The following is a 21,689-nucleotide window of genomic DNA, read 5'->3' on the forward strand; positions in this document are numbered from 1 at the left end:
AGGATATCCTGCTTTCACTGGAACAGGCCCAGATCCACGCCTTTTTCTTGAAGAAAAGATGCCGGAAAAGGGGACGCAGATCGGGGATCCTTCTGAGAAGCCGGAGGCGAGTGAGTAAACTCCCAAAGCCTTCCAATCTCCTTGCTAACATGCAATCGTTAGAAAATAAATAAATAAAACCTACTATTAAGATTATATTACCAACGGGACATTAAAAACTGTAACATCTAATTATTCACAGAGATGTGGCTGAACGAAGAAACAATATAGAGCTGGCGGGATTTTCCATGAACCAGCAGAACAGAGACGCTACCTCTGGTAAGACGAGGGGTGGGGGTGTGTGTCTTTTTGTCAATAACAGCTGGTGCGCAATGTCTAATTTTAAAGAAGTCTATTGGTATTGCTTGCCTATAAGGCCAAAAGCAAAAAAGAAAATGCACACCCAGAAGGGCTCCTAGTGCCTTTAATGGACTTTAATGCAGGCAAACTTAAATCAGTTTTACCTCATTTTTACCGGCATGTCACATGTGCAAACAGGGAAAAACAAAATCCTAGACCACCTTTACTCCACAACCAGAGATGGATACAAAGCTCTCCACCGCCCTCTATTTGGCAAATCTGACCACAATTTTATCCTCCTGATTCCTGCTTACAAGCAAAAATTAACCTGTTGAAACTCCCCATCCCGGATCCGGGATCGTGACTAAAGCCTCAGGCTCATTAGCATAACGCAACGTTAACGATTTCTGAAAATCGCAAATAAAATGAAAATAATGCGTCTGCTCTCAAGCTTAGCCTTTTCTTAACAACACTGTCATCTCAGATTTTCAAAATATGCTTTTGAACCATAGAAATTGACTAATTTGTGTAAGAGTATGCTAAGCTAGCTTAGCATTTTGAGTAGCATTTAGCACGCAACATTTTCACAAAAACCAGATAACCAAATAAATAAAATCATTTACCTTTGAAGAGCTTCGGATGTTTTCAATGAGGAGACTCTCAGTTACATACCAAATGCGCAGTTTTTCCTGAAAGCATCTGTGTGTAGGAGAAATTGTTCCGTTTTGTACATCGCATTTGGCTACCGAAACGAACCGAAAATTCAGTCACCTACAACGTCAAACTTTTTCCGAATTAACTCCATAATATCGACCGAAACATGGCAAACGTTGTTTGGAATCAATCCTCAAGGTGTTTTTTCACATATCTCTTCATTGATATATCGTTCGTGGAAGCTTGCATTCTTCTCTAAATTCCATGGAAAAATACTTGCAGCTGACTTTTGCGCACCAATTTTGGCGCAGGACACCGGGCGGACACCTGGTAAATGTGGTCTCTTATGGTCAATCTTCCAATGATCTGCCTACAAATATGTCACAATGCTGCAGACACCTTGGGGAAACGACAGAAAGGGCAGACTTACTCCTCTCGCATTCACAGCCATATAAGGAGACAATGGAAAACAGAGCCTCAAAAATCCTGCTCATTTCCTGGATGCCGTCTCATCTTGGTTTTGCCTGAAGCTCACGTTCTAGGGCACGCACAGAAAATATCTTGGTAGTTCTGGACACGTCAGAGTGTTTTCTTTCGAAAGCTATCAATTATATGCATAGTCGAGCATCTTTTTGTGAGAAAATATCTTGTTTAAAACGGGAACGTTTTTCATCCAAAAATTAAATAGCTCCCCCATAGCATCAAGAGGTTAAAGCAGGAAGTACCAGTGACTCTCTCAATACGGAAGTGGTCAGATGAAGTGGATGCTACACTACAGGACTGTTTTGCTACCACAGACTGGAATATGTTCCGGGATTCTTCCAATGGCATTGAGGAATACACCACCTTCGTCATCGGCTTCATCAACAAGTACATCGATGACGTCGTCCCAATAGTGACTGTACGAACATATCCCAAACAGAAGCTGTGGATTACAGGCAACATCCGAATCGAGCTAAAGGCTAGAGCTGCTGCTTTCAAGGAGCGGGAGACTAATCCGGGTGCTTATAAGAAATCCCCTATGCCCTCAGACGACCTATCAAACAAGAAAAGCGCAATACAGGATTAAGATTGAGTCCTACTTCACCGGATCTGACGCTCGTCGGATGTGGCAGGGATTGAAAATTATTACGGACTACAAAGGGAAACCGAGATGCGAGCTGCCCAGTGACACGAGCCTACCAGATGAGCCAAATGCCTTGTATATTTGCTTCGAGACAAGCAACACTGAAGCATGCATGAGAGCACCAGCTGTTCTGAATGACTGTGTGATAACGCTCTCGGTAGCCAATGTGAACAAAACCTTTAATCAGGTCAACATTCACAAAGCCGCCTGGCCAGACGGATTACCAGGACGTGTATTCAAAGCATGCGTGGACCAACTGTCAAGTGTCTTCACTGACCTTTTCAACATCTCCCTGACCGAGTCTGTAATCCATACATGTTTCAAGCAGACTACCATAGTCCCTGTGCCCAAGGAAGTGAAGGTAACCTCCCTAAATGATTACTGCCCTGTGGCACTCACGTCGGTAGCCATGAAGTGCTTTGAAAGGCTGGTCATGGCTCACGTCAACAGCATCCTCCTGGACACCCTTGACCCACTCCAATTCGTATACAGCCCCAACAGATCCACAGATGACGCGATCTCAATCGCATTCCACACTGCTCTTTCTCACCTGGACAAAAGGAACACCTATGTGAGAATGCTGTTCATCGACGACAGCTCAGCATTCAACACCATAGTGCCCACAAAGCTCATCCCTAACCTAAGGACTCTGGGACTAAACACCTCCCTCTGCAACTGGATCCTGGACTTCCTGGCGGGAAGTACACCCCCAGGTGGTAAGAGTAGGCAACAACACGTCTGCCACGGTGATCCTTAACACTGGGGCCCTCAGGGGTGTGTACTTTGTCCCCTCCTGTATTCCCTGTTCACTCACGACTGCGTGGCCAAACACGACACCAACACACTCATTAAGTTTGCTGACGACACAACAGTGGTATGCCTGATCACCAACAACGATGAGACGGCCTATAGGGAGGAGGTCAGAGAACTGGCAGTGTGGTGCCAGGACAACAACCTCTCCCTTAATGTGAGCAAGTCAAAGGAGCTGATCGTGGACTACAGGAAAAGGCAGGGAGAACAGGCCCCCATTAACATCGACGGCGGGGTGGGGGGGGTCGATGACGGGTCGAGAATTTCAAGTTCCTTGGTGTCCACATCGCCAACGAACTATCATGGTCCAAACATACCAAGACAGTCGTGAAGAGGGCACAACAAAACCTTTTCCCCCTCAGAAAAGATTTGGCATGGGTCTCCAGATCCTCATAAGTTTCTACAGCTGCACCATCCCATCGAGAGCATCCTGACCGGTTGTATCACCCGCTGGTATTGCAACTGCTCGGCATCTGACCGTAAGGTGCTACAGAGGGTAGTGCAAACGGACCAGGACATCACTGGGGCCAAGCTTCCTGCCATCTTATATAATAGGCGGTATCAGAGGAAAGCCCATAAAGTTGTTAGAGAGTCCAGTCTCCCAAGTTATAGACTACCGCTCGGCAAGCGGTAACGCCAATTGCCAACCAAAAGGCTCCACAACAGCATCTACCCGGAAGCCATTAGACTGCTGAACAATTCATAAATATCGCCACCGGACAATTTACATTGAACCCCCTACTCGCTGTTTGTTTGTTACCTATGCATAGTCACCTCGCCCTCACCTACATGTACAGATATTGTTATTCATTTTGTGTTACTTTTTATTTTAGCCTACTTGGTTAATATTTTCTTCTTCTTGAACGGCACTGTTGGTTAAGGGCTTGTAACTAAGCATTTCATGGTAAAGTCTACACCTGTTGTATTGGGTGCAAGTGGCAAATAAAGTTTGATTTGATTTTCCCATTATTCTTTTCAAAATTCTTCAAGCCCTGTTAAAATGTTGTGGCTCATGGCTAGACAGCAATTTTCAAGTCTTACCATAGATTTTCAAGAAGATGTAAGTCAAAACTGTAACTTTGCCACTCAGGAGGGGGCAGGATTGATGAGTGGTTGACACTGCCAAAACACATGCTCACACACACACACACACACACACACACACACACACACACACACACACACACACACACACACACACACACACACACACACACACACACACACACACACACATGATATGTGCCTTAATAATAACAACATAATAATACAGCATTATGATGTGTACCAATACACTATCAGTTATCTTTATGTGAATAATACCATCTGTGTGCTCTAGTGATGTCTGTTTGATCTGACTGGTTATACCTAGGAATTCCTATAAGGGCGCTTGCCACCTCACTCATTACAAGTGACTTGAAGCCGAAGTTAAATCTCTGTGTGATTTATTTCTATATTTCCCCCTTGTAGGGGTATAACACACACACACAAACACAGGAGCGAGAGACAAGGAGAGAAGATGATAGGAGAGAGAGAGAGATATGAGACCCTATGTCTTATCTTCAGCTCAAGGCCCAAAGGCTCCTCAGTACCGATGGTGTTGTCATATCTATAAATCCCTCCATAACTCACTGTGTGTGAATGAATAGTTACCCATCCCTCTCTACAGCTATGTGTGGGTATTTAAGTGAGCTGGGTAAACGTTTGAGGGGCAAGGGGAGTGTGTTAAAATAAGGTGTGTATATGCCTGTGTGAATGGGTTAACATAGCTGTAAAATGCCTAGATCAGTGTGCAGTGGAGGGCCTTATTTATGTGTCTCTCCTTCAGCAACATACGGGGGGGTGTGTCTGTAGCGAGACGATGTACACCACACCAGCCTCTGTTCCTACTCAACATTCATCAGACTACACAGTGCAGCCGCACCACATGTCACTTAGCTTTATAGAGCTGCCTGACAACACATACATGTGCAGACTCTCAAGCACGCACACAAATGCAGACACACACATGCATAGATTCACATGCATAAAGCACACACATACTAAGAAAACCAGTGTGTGCGTGTGTGTGTGCGTGTGCGTTTTTGTGTGTGTGTGTGTGTGTGTGTGTGTGTGTGTGTGTGTGTGTGTGTGTGTGTGTGTTACTGTGTGTGTATCAAACACGTGCATTTTGTGAGGGTATCAAAGACATTGCTGGTATGGCTATGTACAGTAGATGCAGTGTACGGTATGTGTGAGTATACTTAAGAGTCAGTGTGTGTCACAAATGGGGTTGTGTCTTTGGCTATCCCGGATTAAGTGATATGACATGCTATTCTATAAAATATTTTTTCCATAATTAATATTACCTGATTGAGCTAATCATGTAAATCTAATTAACTAGAGAGTCGAGGCACCACAAAATAATATTTATAGAGCTGTTATATTCCGAATAAACTCAAAAAGACCTAGTAATATTTTACATCAATAGCAGTCAATATTAATCGTCACCTTAATTCAGTCTCACCTGAAAGTTGTGAATTCTTCACGAACCCTGGCTAAAAAGTTGAATCAGCAATACAAAATTGGGTTAAATTATTTATTTACTAAATACCAAACTAAATCACACACAATTACACATACACATAATTAATCACAACTTGATTACAAATTATGTCATAAAGGAAAATGTCCCTAGCGGGCGGAACAGATATGACAGCTTGTTACATAAAAGAAAAGGGTCTGGGTTTGAGTGAAAGAGGGGGAAGACTGAGGAACAAAAGGAGAAGCTGTGCTATCGTAGATACTGTATCTTATGCATTCTAAATTACCGCCCATTTGGAAAAGGAAAATGCAATAAATATTTACTCTGAGCTGCGCTTCGGTAGGTTGGTGGTAGATGGAAGGTCTTGTTGCCCAACCGAGTCCTTTGTTCTTTGAAGAATGTCTCTGCTGGTAAATTAGATACGTTGTAGTAACGTCATTGTGTGATAGACAGAATACTCTGTCTGTTCCTTCCTAACCCTTGTTTGCAGCTGCTGTTGCTAACTCAACGGCTAGGAGGTATCACTTCTGTAGTGAATAAGAGTTCAAAGTTCATCCCATTCGCAATCAAAGCTCACGCTGATGTTGGTTTCGTTTTGTAGTTATTATCTGAACCATTCTGACATCGGACCGTCGTCCTCACATCCTCGTAACAGGAGGTTCCATTTTCGTCAAGGCTTTATTAAGTGGAGCGAGAAGGGTGTGTCTGAAAAGTTTTATTACCCATGACTCTTCACAGGGGCGGGCCACTGATTGAGCAGAGCCCTAACCTTATGAAAACCCAATTCTCACATTTTAGAAGCTAAAATCACATTTCATCCCATCACGAATAATTTCAAATTCAAACATTTAAATTGAACAACACTTCCATGTGAAACTGATAACTCTGATGTGTAGACTTTCCACTGTAGAGTTTATGTCATCCTATCATTGATGAGAATGTCTCAGATGACAACCGAACTGACATCATATTCATTAAGTACCACTGCATAGGTTCAATTGGTTGGATTACCAGAATATAGTTAATTTTCCCCCACCTTTTGATGTTCCCAGAATCTCTATGTTAACCAAGGGTTTTCAAATGTAACATCAGTAGGGTAGAGAGAGGAAAAGGGGGGAGATGTATTTATGACTTCATAAACCTACCCCCAGGCCAACGTCATGACAATGTTAAGGAGTTAACAAGAAAATATTCCCTCTCGAGAAAAAAAAGATGCTTCCTCCCTTCACACTATTGCAGTAAAAACAACAATACCTTCATTAAAAACAAACAAAGTGTACGAAAACAAAGTTTGAACAAAGTCAAGTTTATCAACTGTAAAGTAACACGACTGATTGTATATTGTCCTTTCCACCGGTGCAATAACACAGGATGCGGGCTACGACATGCCCTCCGCCGTCATCTTCATTACACAGAGTAAAGGGATGAAACGTCCTGATGCATAAACCTGCACCATGCTGCCACTCAGAACGAGCCCCCCGGAGCTATTCACAATGTCAGCTTCTACTCTGATCATTATCCCCCCCATCAAAACAGCCCGACAGACAGCCCCTACCCCACCTCCCAGGTATACTGAGAAACATAATCACTCTCTCTGCTGTCCACCCACACATTAAAATACACAAGGCTTTACCTACAGTATATGCTATGACCCAGTGTTTCCCAACTCCAGTCCTCCAGTACCCTCAACAGCACACATTTGTGTTGTAACCCTAGAGAAGCACACCTGATTCAACTTGTCAACTAAACATCAAGCCCTCGATGAGCTGAATGAAGTGTGCTTGTCTAGGTTTACAACAAAAATATGTACTGTTGGGGGTACTGGAGGACTGGAGATGGGGAACACTGCCATAAGTGATGAGGGTCACAGAGAGTCTGAGTCATCAGTGATGCAAATAGTGTGGATTAAATATTACTAATGTAATATATGGAGCAATGCAATTGGCTATAATGTATGGGTGGGTGTATGGCAACAATGATATCAGCGACACAACAGTAACCTTGACTTCACATCTCCAACACCTTAGGTATAAGTGTTGATAAACAGTAGTTGAGAACAAACACACAGCTGCAGCTGCACACACGCGCACACACATGCGCACACACACCACGTCTCAAACAGCAGAGGGACACAGGTGACTGATTGTGTGTTGCTTTACCTTTCGGAGATGACACAGTGGAATCTGCAGATGAAAGGGAGAGAGAAAAGAGAGGAGTGTGTTAGCGGTTGACAGGCTGTTGTCTCTGAGAACCATCAAATGGCGGAGATGACAGAATCAGTCAGTGATTCGCGTGGAGGGGAACAACGTCGTGGCCCAGGAGGGTAAACAGAAGGGGGCTGTTAGAACACAGTCAGGGGGTCTTTCATCTCATCCCTCCAACAGCACAACCACTCCACTTCAACACACACACACAGTAGCTGCCTTTCAACCATCCTGAGAGGGAGGGAAGGATTAAGATGGAGAGAGGGGAAGAGAGATGGAGAAAGAGAGAAAGAGAGAAAGAGAGAAGAAGAGACTGACAGAAGGAGATTCTTTCTGATCTATCCCACCAAGACAAAGAAATGGAGGCCTAGAGAGTGAAGAGCAGAGAATGCATGAAATTCCCAGTCAACTGCAATCCATCATACAAGTTACTGTGAGTGGAGATGTTGAATAAGTAAAGCAATAACATCTTGGCTTTGTGAGAACACAATCCACATTCTTTTGTGGATGAAATCATGAACATTTTTTGTGGGAGGGTTGTAGAGGCACTCTTGTTTTAAGTGTCACAACAACAGGAGGGACATTTACCTTATTGTGCTCATAAAATATTTACCACAACACTGTTTGGAAGCTCCCAACGTTTCATTTTCATTTAATAGACTTGAAAAGTCACGAGGAATGCGAAAATAAATACGTTCTTCTGTTGCAATCTCGAAAGGATTTGTGTACTGGCCGGACGAGCTAGGAGCCCAAACGGCCGCAGACAGGGGAGCCCTGTTACAATTGAATACGGGTGGATTAGGGAGAGAGGTTGGGCTGAAAGGGAGACAATCTGCTGCTTTGCCTAATTGACAGAAAAATAATAAAAATGGCCTCCATTGGGGCGTCGGTGTAGATCAAAGCAGCGCGGCGTGAGATTGGGTGGAAGTTAACAGCTTGCTGCTTTTTGTTTGGTGAGGTGTTCAGGAGGATTTGGACCAATATTTCCCAGCTGGTTATTACATGGGTCTGACTGTCAGTTACTGTAGCTTCACAGCAGTGGGATGGCCCTCGCTGGAGAGAAAATCCTCTGCAAACTGGTATAGTTGGTGTTGGCATGTTCTGGTGCCATACCACATCTTATCATGCCAACTCTGCCGTCTCCATTGGAGAAACCGTGTCGCCATGAGTGCAGTTGATAAAAGGTCTACACATCTAGAATGAAACAGTAAGACTTCTATCTGAAGCTTGTTATATCTAGCCAATCCCTCATTGAAAGGGATATGGGAAAACATGGGAAAGAGTCCTAACCTTTCAAACACATTTTGCCATGCTCAATAATTGAACATGAGACTCTGTTGAAGCAGGCCAACAGAGCAAATTCAACCACCTTCAATTACAACTAAAAAAGAGGGAGAGAGCATGCCAGATAGAGAGGTTCTGGCAAGCACACTTTATCAGGGGGCTGTCTGCATGCCTGTCTGTCTCCCTCCTAACAACCTTCCCAGGCCTTATCTACCATTCCCACAGAGAGAGAGATGGGAGAAGGAGAGAAAAATAGATCAAATCATATTTTATTTGTCACATGCGCTGAATACAACAGTTGTAGACCTTACAGTGAAATGCTTACAAGCCCTTAACCAACAACGCAGTTTTAAGAAAAATAAGTGTTAAATAAAAATAACAAATAGTTCAAGCGCAGCAGTAAAATAACAGTAGAGACGCCATAAACAGGGGGTACCGATACAGAGTCAATGTGCAGGGGCACAGGTTAGTCGAGGTAATTGAGGTGATATGGAAATGTAAGTTTAAAGTGACTGCTCATAGATAATAAATCATAGATAATAACCAGAGAGTAGCAGCAGTGTAAAAGAGGGGTGGGACACAAACACAATGCAAATAGTCTGGGTAGCCATTTGACTAGCTGTTCAGGAGAATTATGGCTTGGGGGTAGAAGCTGTATAGAAGCCTTTTGGACCTAGACTTGCCGCTCCGGTACCGCACGGTAGCAGAGAGAACAGTCTATGACTAGGGTGGCAGGAGTCTCTGACAATATTTTAGGGACTTCCTCTGACAAGGCCTAGTATAGAGGTCCTGGATGGCAGGAATCTTGGCCCCAGTGATGTACTGGGCTGTACGCACTACCCTCTGTAGTGCCTTGCGGTCAGAGGCCGAGCCGTTGCCATACCAGGCATTGATGCAACCAGTCAGGATGCTCTCGATGGTGTAGTTGTAGAACCTTTTGATGATACGAGGACCCATCTTTTCAGTCTCCTGAGGGGGAATAGGCTTTGTCGTGCCCTCTTCACGACAGTCTTGGTGTGTTTGAACCATGATAGTCTGTTGGTGATGTGGACACCAAAGAACTTAAAGCTCTCAACCTGCTCCACTACATTCATGTTAATGAGAATGGGGATGTGCACGGTCCTCCTTTTCCTCTAATCCACAATCATCTCCTTTGTCTTGTTAACGTTGAGGGAGAGGTTGTTATCCTGGCACCACACGACCAGGTCACTGACCACCACCCATAGGTTGTCTTGTTGATGATGAGGCATACCGCTGTTGTGCATCGGCAAACTTAATGATGGTGTTGGAGTTGTGCCTGACCATGCAGTCGTGGGTGAACAGAGAGTACAGGAGGGGACTGAACATGCACCCCTGAGGGACCCCGTGTTGAGGATCAGCGTGGCATATGTGTTGTTACAAACCCTTACCACCTGGGAGTGGCCCATCAGGAAGCCCAGGATCCAGTTGCAGAAGGAGATGTTTAGTCCCAGGGTCCTTAGATTATTGATGAGCTTTGAGGGCACTATGGTGTTGAACGCTGAGCTGTAGTCAATGAATTGCATTCTCAGGTAGGTGTTCCAATTGTCCCAGTGGGAAAGTGCACTGTGGAGTGCAATAGAGATTGCGTCATCTGTGGATCTGTTGGGGCGGTATGCAAATTGGAGTGGGTCTAGGGTTTCTGGGATAATGGTGTTGATGTGAGCCATGATCAGACTTTTTAAGCACTTCATGGATACAGATGTGGTGGTCTGGTGGTCTGCTTGAAACATGTTGGTATTACAGACTCGGACAGGAAGAGGTTGAAAATGTCAGTGAAGACACTGCCAGTTGGTCAGCGCATGCTCGGAGTACACGTCTTGGTAATGTGTCTGGCCCTACGGCCTTGTGAATGTTGAACTGTTAAAAGGTCTTACTCACATCGGCTATGGAGATAATAGTCACCACAGTCGTCCGGAAAAGCTGATGCTCTCATGCATGCTTCAGTGTTGCTTGCCTCGAAGCGAGCATAGAAGTAATTTAGCTTTTCTGGTAGGCTCATGTCACTTGGCAGCTCACGGCTGTGTTTTCCTTCGTAGTCTGTTATAGCTGACAAGCCCTGACACATCCGACAAGTGTCGGAGCGATGTAGCGCGATTCAATCTTGGTCCAGTATTGACACCCTGCCTGTTTCATTGTTCGTCTGAGGGGATTTCTTATAAGCGTCCGGGATAGAGTCCGCCTCCTTGAAAGCGGCAGCTCTACCCTTTAGCTCACTGCAGATGTACCTGTAATCCATGGCTTCTGGTTGGGGTATGTACATATGGTCACTGTGGGGACAACATCATATTGAAGCACTTATTGTTGAAGCCAGTGACTGTTGTGGTGTACTCCTCAATGCCATCAGAAGAATCCCGGAACAAATTCCAGTCTGTGCTAGCAAAACAGTCCTGTAGCTTAGCATCTGCGTCATCTGACCACTTCTGACCAAGTCACTGGTACTAACCTGTTTTACAACCTGTTTGCTTGTAAGCAGAAATTAGGAGGATAGAATTATGGTCAGATTTGCCAAATGGAGGGGGAGCTTTGTACTCATTTCTGTGTGTGGAGTAAAGGTGGTCTAGAGTTTTTACTTCCTCTGGTTGCACATTTAACATTACTGTTTTCCTGTTTGCTTATGGCCTTGAGTGCAATTCAAAAGTTTGTGGTCACTTAGAAATGTCCTTGTTTTTTTTAAAAGCACATTTTTTGTCCATTAAAATAACAGCAAATTGATATAAAATACAGTGTAGACATTGTTAATGTTTTAAATGGCTATTGTAGCTGGAAATGGCTGATTTTTTTATGGAATATCTACATAGGTGTACAGAGGCCCATTATCAGCAACCATCACTCCTGTGTTCCAATGGCATGTTGTGTTAGCTAATCCAAGTTTATCATTTTAAAAAGGCTAATTGATCATTAGAAAACCCTATTGCAATTATGTTAGCACAGCTAAAAACTGTTGTGCTGATTTAAGAAGCAATTTAACTGGCCTTCTTTAGACTAGTTGAGTATCTAGAGCATCAGCATTTGTGGGTTCGATTACAGGATCAAAATGGCCAGAAACAAAATACTTTCTTCTGAAACTCGTCAGTCTATTCTTGTTCTGAGAAATGATGGTTATTCCATGCGAGAAATTGCCAAGAAACTGAAAATCCCGAACAACGCTGTGTACTACTCTCTTCACAGAACAGCGCAAACTGGCTCTAACCAGAATAGAAAGAGGAGTCAACAGTGAAGAGGTGACTCCGGGATGCTGGCCTTCTAGCCATAGTTGCAAAAAAAGCCATATATCAGAATAAAAATAGAAGATTAAGACGGGCAAAAGAACACAGACACTGGACAGAGGAAGATTGCAAAAAAGTGTTATGGACAGACAAATCTAAGTTTGAGGTGTTCGCATCACAAAGAAGAACATTCTCAGACAGAAAAAATGAAAAGATGCTGAAGGTGTACTTGATACAATCTGTCAACTATGGTGGAGGCAATGTGATGGTCTGGTGGTGCTTTGGTGGTGGTAATGTGGGAGATTTGAACAGGGTAAAAGGGATCTTGAAGAAGGAAGGATATCACTCCATTTTGCAACAATATGCCATACCCTGTGGACTGCACTTAATTAGAGCCACTTTCCTCCTACAGCAGGACAATGACCAATAGCACAGCTCCAAACTATGCAAGAACTATTTATGGAAGAAGCAGTTAGCTGGTATTCTGTCTGCAATGGAGTGGCCAGCACAGTCACCAGATCTCAACCCTATTGAGCTGTTGTGGGAGCAGCTTGACTATACGGTAAATAAGAAGTGCCCATCAAGCCAATCCAACTTGTGGGAGGTGCTTCAGGAAGCATGGGGTGAAATAATTTCAGATTACCTCAACAAAATGACAACAGGAATGCTGAAGGTCTACAAGGCTGTGATTGCGGCAAATGGAGGATTATTTGATGAAAGCAAAGTTTGAAGGACACATTTATTATTTCAATAAAAATCATTATTTATAACCTTGTCATCATCTTGACTATTTTTCCTATTCATTTTGCAACTAATGCATATTTTCATGGAAAACAAAGAAATGTCTAAGTGACCCCAAACTTTTGAAAGGTAGCGTATATATATTTATATATATAAATATACAGTTGAAGTCAGAAGTTTACAGACACACAGGTTAAAGTCATTAAAACTCGTTTTTCACCACTCCACCAATTTCTTGTTAACAAACTATAGTGTTGGCAAGTCGGTTAGGACATATACTTTGTGCATGACACAAGTACTTTTTCCAACAATTGTTTACAGACAGATTATTTGAAATGGTTTTCCTCCTCTTTGTCCCAAGAGGAGGTGTAGTATGGATTGGACCAAGATGCGGCGTGGTAAGTGTTCATGATATTTAATTTAAGATAAACGGAACACTAAAATACAAAAACAATAAACGTAACGTGAGTAACCAACTCACGCCCCGCCTACTAAATAATGACAAAACAAAGGAAATAAAGGTCAGAACGTGACATTATTTCACTTACAATTCACTGTATCACAATTGCAGTGGGTCAGAAGTTTACATACACTAAGTTGACTGTGCCTTTAAACAGCTTGGAAAATTCCAGAAAATGATGTCATGACTTTAGAAGCTTCTGATAGGCTAATTGACATAATTTGAGTCAATTGGAGGTGTACCTGTGGATGTTTTCAAGGCCTACTTTCAAACACAGTGCCTCTTTGCTTGACATCATGGGAAAAATCAAAAGAAATCAGCCAAGACGTCAGAAAGAATATTGTAGACCTCCACAAGTCTGGTTCATCCTTGGGAGCAATTTCCAAACTCCTGAAGGTACCATGCCCATGTACCATGTTCATCTGTACAAACAATAGTACGCAAGTATAAACACCATGGGACCACGCATCCGTCATACTGTTCAGGAAGGAGACGCGTTCTGTCTCCTAGAGATGAATGTACTTTAATGTGAAAGGTGCAAATCAATCCCAGAAATGGAAAGAACAGGACTGGTGCACTTCACAAAATAGATGGCATCATGAGGTAGGAAAATTATGTGGATATATTGAAGCAACATCTCAAGACATCAGTCAGGAAGTTAAAGCTCGGTCGCAAATGGGTCTTCCAAATGGACAATGACCCCAAGCATACTTCCAAAGTTGTGGCAAAATGGCTTAAGGACAACAAAGTCAAAGTATTAGAGTGGCCATCACAAAGCCCTGACCTCAATCCCATAGAAAATGTGTGGGCAGAACTGAAAAAGTGTATGTGAGCGAGGAGGTCTACAAACCTGACTCAGTTACATCAGCTCTGTCAGGAGGAATCGGCCAAAATTCACCCAAATTATTGTGGGAAGCTTGTGGAAGGCTACCTGAAACATTTGACCCAAGTTATACAATTTAAAGGCAATGCTACCAAATACTAATTGAGTGTATGTAAACTTCTGACCCTGTTACGGTTTTCTATGTGCGAAGGAGAGTCGGACCAAAATGCGGCGTGGCTATTGAGATTCATGTTTAATGAAACAAACACTACGAAAACCGAAACAGCCTATAATGGTGTAAACTAACACAGAACAGGAACAAAAGGACAATCACCCACGAAACACTCAAAGAATATGGCTGCCTAAATATGGTTCCCAATCAGAGACAACGATCAACACCTGCCTCTGATTGAGAACCACTTCAGACAGCCATAGATTCACCTAGAACACCCCACTAAGCTACCATCCCAATACATGTGAAAAAACCCCAAGACAAAACACACCACATACAAAAACCCATGTCACACCCTGGCCTGACCAAATAGATAAAGAAAACACAAAATACTAAGACCCATTGGGAATGTGATGAAAGAAATAAAAGCTGAAATAAATAATTTGCTCCACTATTATTTTGACATTTCACATTCTTAAAATAAAGTGGTGATCCTAACTGACCTAAGACAGGGACATTTTACTAGGATTAAAAGTCAGGAATTGTGAAAAACTGAGTTTAAATGTATTTGGCTCAGATGTATATGAACTTCCGACTTCCGAAGCTTCCTGACGAAAGAAATAGTGCTGTAATGATAGTTTGCTTTACCAGCAGCAGCTGACAATGATTGATGACAAACACTTTTTTCTTCTTAACACACGTCAATACGTTGCATAATAAAGCCTTTGACGGCCTCCTGTATACAGATTGATATTAGGCTGTTTGAAAGGTAAAGCTCTTTTTCCCCTCAGACCATCGATTGGCTGGTTTCTTGCCTGTGTCGCCGGTGGCTTAAATTGATTTGGAGGCTAAATTCCAGTGAATATGTGTGTGGCATTTTGACGCCCACTACTAGCCTCCTGTGGTTGGGTATTATGCAAATAAGGCTATTCGTCAATACAGTGATCCCAGTCTATCCTACTCTGCAGCAGGTTTATGCAAGCTCAGGTAATGCCAGGCCTGATATGGATTGCATGCATGGAGACACCAAAGGCAGTGGTGAAACAAAGGACTAAGTTGTAATTCTCAATATCTTTTTTCCCCTTTCCCTGTTTGTCTTTCGTTCTTCTTTTTTCTCAGAGAGGAGAGACACAGAAATAGTATGAACGTTTATGAAGGTTCAATGTTTTGTTTCTTGTCTTTTGGGTACTATAATGGCAAGATATACGACACAGGATGATGGTCTAACATTGTGCTTGACCTAAAAAGCTAAACAGGCATTGACAGGAACACTTGTGTTGACATTTACAACACTGATCAACCATTCACATCTAGGAATTTATATGCATCTAGAAATCTATGCATTTTAATGAGCATATTACTTATGAACAACTACAAAATAATTAAAATAAATATAATAAATAACATAATTGAGTAATATTCATTGTCAACTAGGATTGCAACTCAGTCATGGCCCTTATTGGCTTGCCTTACTGCCTGCAGTAGGTTACTCAAGGCTATTGTTGAAATGGTTATTGTTCATGAATGTGAGATTAGATTCAAGTGTAGTAAAAGTGGCCTCACAAATATCTCTTCTCTGAGTCGTTCCGAAACTCATAGAGCAAAACCATGAGGTCTGAATAATAATGTTTCAAACCCCTTTCAAGAGAAGCACACTCTCTCTCTCTCTCTCTCTGGAATGCAATATGGAGATGTAGCTGGAATGTATCAAATTGAAGCAGTGAGAGAAAAATAAGACTGTGGACACACCTGAGAACTAATCTCTCCCAGGACTAACACCAGTCAGCCGCATTGGAGCGCTGGGTTGTTGTGATTTCAAGGGTTGCTGGAGGAGCGTAAAGAGTCAGACTGTCCAGAGGTGAGAAGTTCTATCTCTCCTTGTTATGAGAGTGAGAGTGCCCTGCAGACATCATTTTATGGGCATAAATCACCAAAGGGGACAGAAGCCTCAAAATAGCCTTTCACCGCTGAGGGTGTGAATCTCTTTCTCTCCCTTCTACTCTTCGCCCCCTCTCTCATCTTCCCTGCATCTCTTTTCTCCCTGTCATCCCCTCTCTGTTATTTATCTTTCTTCTCCTCTCTGATTTCTCCTCTTCCCTCTTTTCCTTCTCATGTCCCCTTGCTCCCTTCTCTCCAGCTCCCCTCTTCTCTTTCTACCTTTGTGCCCACTCCCCTCCTTTCTGCTCCCTCCATTCCCCTCTCCTGTCTTTGACTCCCAGAAGCACTTAATGAGAGGGCAGCTGGGGCTTCCTGGGGCTTCACACGATACACACAGCAGGAGCACACAGCTGGGTAGCAGCAGCTAGCGTGCAGCTGGAAGTGTGTTGGTGTTTGTCTCTGTGTGTCTGTGTGTGTGTGTATGTGCATGCATGTGTTTGTTGATGCATGTGTGTGTGTCCAGAGGAAACGTGAGATGCAGCTGTTTCTATCTGAAGCAGCCCAGCCCCATGCTGTTGATAGTGGGGAAATGTGAGATGCAGCTGGTTCTATCTGAAGCAGCCCAGCCCCATGCTGTTGATAGTGGGGAAATGTGAGATGCAGCTGGTTCTATCTGAAGCAGCCCAGCCCCATGCTGTTGATAGTGGGGAAACGTGAGATGCAGCTGTTTCTATCTGAAGCAGCCCAGCCCCATGCTGTTGATAGTGGGGAAACGTGAGATGCAGCTGTTTCTATCTGAAGCAGCCCAGCCCCATGCTGTTGATAGTGGGGAAACGTGAGATGCAGCTGGTTCTATCTGAAGCAGCCCAGCCCCATGCTGTTGATAGTGGGGAAACGTGAGATGCAGCTGGTTCTATCTGAAGCAGCCCAGCCCCATGCTGTTGATAGTGGGGAAACGTGAGATGCAGCTGGTTCTATCTGGAGCAGCCCAGCCCCATGCTGTTGATAGTGGGGAAACGTGAGATGCAGCTGGTTCTATCTGAAGCAGCCCAGCCCCATGCTGTTGATAGTGGGGAAACGTGAGATGCAGCTGGTGCAACCAGTTCCATGTGTTTTGATTATAATATAGTGCTGCTAGTTGCTACCACACTGAAATAAGGGCAAGTTTCTCCTTTGCAGCCCTGACTATTGAAAAGTGCTGCTTTTTAATGGTGGTATGTTTATAGCATTTCGTTACTGTGTGTGTGTGTGTGTGTGTGTGTGTGTGTGTGTGTGTGTGTGTGTGTGTGTGTGTGTGTGTGTGTGTGTGTGTGTGTGTGTGTGTGTGTGTGTGTGTGTGTGTGTGTGTGTGTGTGTGTGTGTGTGTGTGTGTGCGCGCGCGCGCGCATGTGTGTGTGCATGCCTTTGCATTGGTGTGCATTTGTGCATGCATGTGTGTGTGAGGGGGTCATTCTCCCCCCAGGCAGGGCAGAGTGCCCGTGGCCATACGACCTGACTGCCCAGCCTCTAATATCTGATCAAGGACCATATGCTGTTGGTGCGGGTCCCCCTATACATCCTGATACAGTGTAATTGAATTAGAGTGCATTGGAAAGCTGTCTCCTATTGACTTCTTTAAGTTACGGACTTATAAGAGGTTGCCCTGGGAATAACTTTAATTAAAGACAGAAATTGGTTTTGATTTTATACTCATCATGAACTGAGGAATCTTCACAGCTAATCACCACTTCATCCAGACAAATGAAAACCATATCGGGGAAGACAAAGCGTGTTTGTGTGTGTGTGTGTCAGGGGCATGTACAGGACTGTGGGCATAAGGAAACACAGCTGTCCTCAGATAATTAACCATCATTGATATATTGAAGCTTAATGTAATCAGGATCAATTCCTACACTGCGGTTTGTGTTGCAAAATCACCCTCGTTCTACCTGAGTGAACTTGGCCATGTTGATACAACATTACTGCCAGTTATGAACACACAGTAAGCCACATGACCCCGGTCACACTTGACCTCTGACCTAAAAGTGAATGAATCCGATAGGGTTGAGTGATGGTGTCGTTGGCTAGTCCTATAAGACCCTACAAAGCCATACGATAAGCCTGTTTAGCCAGGTTTCCGCTGGGGGAAGATCCCACCGTCTCACTCAGGGGTTCTAGTTCATTCCTGAGTCTTCTGGATTGAGATCTTGGGATGTCACATCCATGCTAATCACATCTTTGCTAATGAAGGCCAAAATTGTGCCTTGTGTGTTGTAGCTAGTCTCTGAGGTGAAAGACCACTGGCTGGGTGTGTCAATGCACTATGGTGGGAGGATTGTTTCAACAGACAGACTGTATGTCCCCCAGCTTCATGGCAATTACTGTTGGTATCAAGACAGGTCCTCTTTACCTTTTGCTTCTATTTTTACATGTTTATTCATTAGTTCAGCTACATGCTTGCTGAGGCAGATTTCTACTCCATGTCAATGCTTCTTATGACAATAACAGGACATTTGACCACTTGTTTTCCCACACTTTTTATTCTCCATTTCATGTAGTTATTTTCATGTAGTCATGTAGTTGTCTTCTCTCTGTCTCTCTGGATGAGTTAGGCGCGGTAGCTAGTGTGCTTGTTAAGACAAGAGGGAGAGGCTGCTGATGTTGGGTCATGATCCCACCCAATGCATGTTGCTCTTTCCCCCCTTGTCTGCTGAGAAAGGTCAGCACTGCTGTTATTCTCCACTGACAGAGAGCAGGCTGCAGGCAGCCCACGCAAACAGGAAGATGTCACCTTTTACAGGAAGCTCTAAATTACAGCGCTGATGAGAGTTCACCGCCACAGAGTCGATGGTCCTCGGGTAGAGACTGCTTCAGCATCTTCCACATTCATTATTTTCCCTCTGTCTTTGGTGGATTGGAGTGTGTCAAGAGTAGTGGATGCTATTTGCAGTGTGTTTGCTCTTCGAAAGCACACACAGAGAATGGAGGTAATCTGGGGCGTTTGAGAGTGCGGTGTTCATGGCTGTCAGGCTGTACTGTCGTTAGCAGAGGCAGGGGTGCTGTAATATACTTTTATATACAGCAACTCTATTGTCTAACAAAGCAGCAACACATCAGTGCTCATGTATAAAATACAAGTATAACCAACTGTATCCCTTGGAAACGCTAAAGGAACAATCCAATTTGCCTCTAAGCATCACATACAAAATGAAACAAGTGGCTGTTAGTAACAGATGTCTTTTTTTGCATCACATTTGTTTTTTTCTCTCTCCCCCTAAAACCTACAATGATCTATTATTCAAAAAGCTAAATGCTTTAAAAGTCTCTGCCTTCCCTCTTTCTAAGAAAGGAAGAGAACAGGAGAGTAGAAAGCATAGTAGCGTAGTAATTAGCAATAAGTTATGCAGCTGTGTATTCTGTGCTCCACTCTTTACGTACGGCACGGCGCAGGGTAGAGAGGAGAGAGCAGCAATCTCTCTCATTATGTACTAATGACTTGTCTATTAATGAAAATGGAAAACATTTTGCTAGCGCCACAGGTTCAGCTGGATTAATTATTACTTTGGAGGAGGAATGAAAACACAAAGTGCTGCAATGCTAAATGAGGTGCTTTACGCACTAGGTAACTGTTCTGTTCTCACAGGTGGCATTGAACCCTCTTGAGAAAGCAAAGACTACATTTGGCAGGCCAGGAAGCTAATAATCACACAATATGGCAACTACAGTACACAATATAGAAACTACAGTACCTCAAAATGCACTCTCTCTCTCTCACACACACGCACACACACTAACTCACTCCCCCTGTCAGCTGAACACACTTTACTGCAGTGACAATAGTGGCGTTTAGGTGTGGGGCCTGAGAATCAGCCTGCGCCCGGTGCACTGAAATAAAAACCAATTCCAAACTAATTGCAGTGCGCCCACTGAACATCTCTCCATTCTCACCCACAGCCCAGGCTGTAAATATCGATAGCAATGTGTCACTGGCCACAGTCAATAGTAATACAAATATACCAAATCCAATAGCTTCAACACAATTCAAGTTGTCTGGTTCTAGGAGGTGAAGATTTAGAGCTGGGGGATGCCACATTACATGTTGGACACGGTAGGCTGATGGAGAAAGAGAGACTTTTTGTCTTTCTTTAATGAAACATTCTCATTCCATTAAAAACTCACCCCCCCCCCTAAAAATAAAACCAAATATATCCTATACTGCATACATGTACCATACTCACCTTTCCCTCTACCACACGATACAAAACACCACACATCACAATAACAAAAAATCTTCCCACTTCCACAACCATATATCCAATACATCTTCCTCAGCTATACAGACAGCCCCCCAACACACCATATCTCCTGAAACATCTCCACACTTTTTATCATTCTACAGAACTCAAATTCTACCCTAAGGCGCGCAGAGACCATCCCATTAAATAATAGTAAAGGGTCTGTTATCCCCCCACCTTTGACCCTGTTCCTCCTTGTTAGCCAAATAGCCAACTTTGCCTGAGCAAACAGAAAACTCAACAAAACACATTTGGTCTTCTCCTTGATCGGATACCTGTACCCCATTATAAACATCCCAACAGTAAAAACCATCCCCAACCTCTTACACAGACATTCTAACAGAGACATTAAAGGCATTAACCTGGTGCACACAGAAAACACATGAATCGCAGTTTCTTTCATAATACAGAAAGGACACCACTGCCCGAACCCGTACCAACCAGCTGTTAGTGGCCAGGGCTCCATGTAGAACCCTCCACTGGAGGTCCCCTGACCTCTTTGGTACCGGGGGTTTGTAAAGCCCCCTCCATCTAAAACCCACCATACTCTCCGCCCCACATGTCCCATGCCACTGATGTGCCTTCACTCCTGTTAGGCTCCTAATGTTCCTTACCTTAATGCAGAGGTTGTAGAGGGCTTTACCTCTATCAGTTGCCTCTGCAGGGTGGCCGACTGAACCGATCTCAAAGGGGTGGCTGGGTTGTGGAAGATCGGTTCCTCCCACACCCATGGTCGATCATGTACAACTCTGCTGCCTTCAGCCAGTGATGGCCCGACCAGAAAAAGTCTACCAGCTTGCGTTGCAGGTTGAGCAGATCGGCGGAGGGGTTGAGGACAGCCAGTTCATGCCACAGGGAAGATGCCACAAGGTTGTTGATTAACAGCACCCTCCCTCTATATGAGACTTGGGACAGTAGCCACCTCCACCTGGCCAGTCTTGACACCACTGCCTGTGACAGTCCCTCCCAGTTCTTCCTGACCCACCTCTCTGAGCCCAGGTACACCCCCAACACATTAAGCCCTTCACAACCCCACTGCAAACCCCCTGGAAGCAGAGGGGGGCCTGTCCCCCCATGCCCCACATAACAGAGCTTTGATCTTGCTCCAGTTTACCTTAGCTGAGGAAGCAAAGTCGTACACCTTCATCTGCATATGCTGACACTGCTATGCCT

The 21,689-nt window shown here is 43.9% G+C and overlaps 1 protein-coding gene across 1 annotated transcript in view; it reads right to left on the reverse strand.

The window, feature by feature from the left end:
• The window catches only part of LOC135527997 (cadherin-4-like), a 577,992-nt gene that overhangs the window by 347,195 nt on the left and 209,108 nt on the right, over positions 1–21,689 (reverse strand). The window contains exon 3 of the mRNA XM_064956738.1: positions 7,613–7,636. Coding sequence (XP_064812810.1) covers positions 7,613–7,636 — 24 coding nt within the window. The remainder of the gene's footprint in view (positions 1–7,612; positions 7,637–21,689) is intronic.

The sequence above is a fragment of the Oncorhynchus masou genome, chromosome 33 (genome assembly GCF_036934945.1).
Source record: "Oncorhynchus masou masou isolate Uvic2021 chromosome 33, UVic_Omas_1.1, whole genome shotgun sequence".
NCBI classification, from domain to species: domain Eukaryota; kingdom Metazoa; phylum Chordata; class Actinopteri; order Salmoniformes; family Salmonidae; genus Oncorhynchus; species Oncorhynchus masou.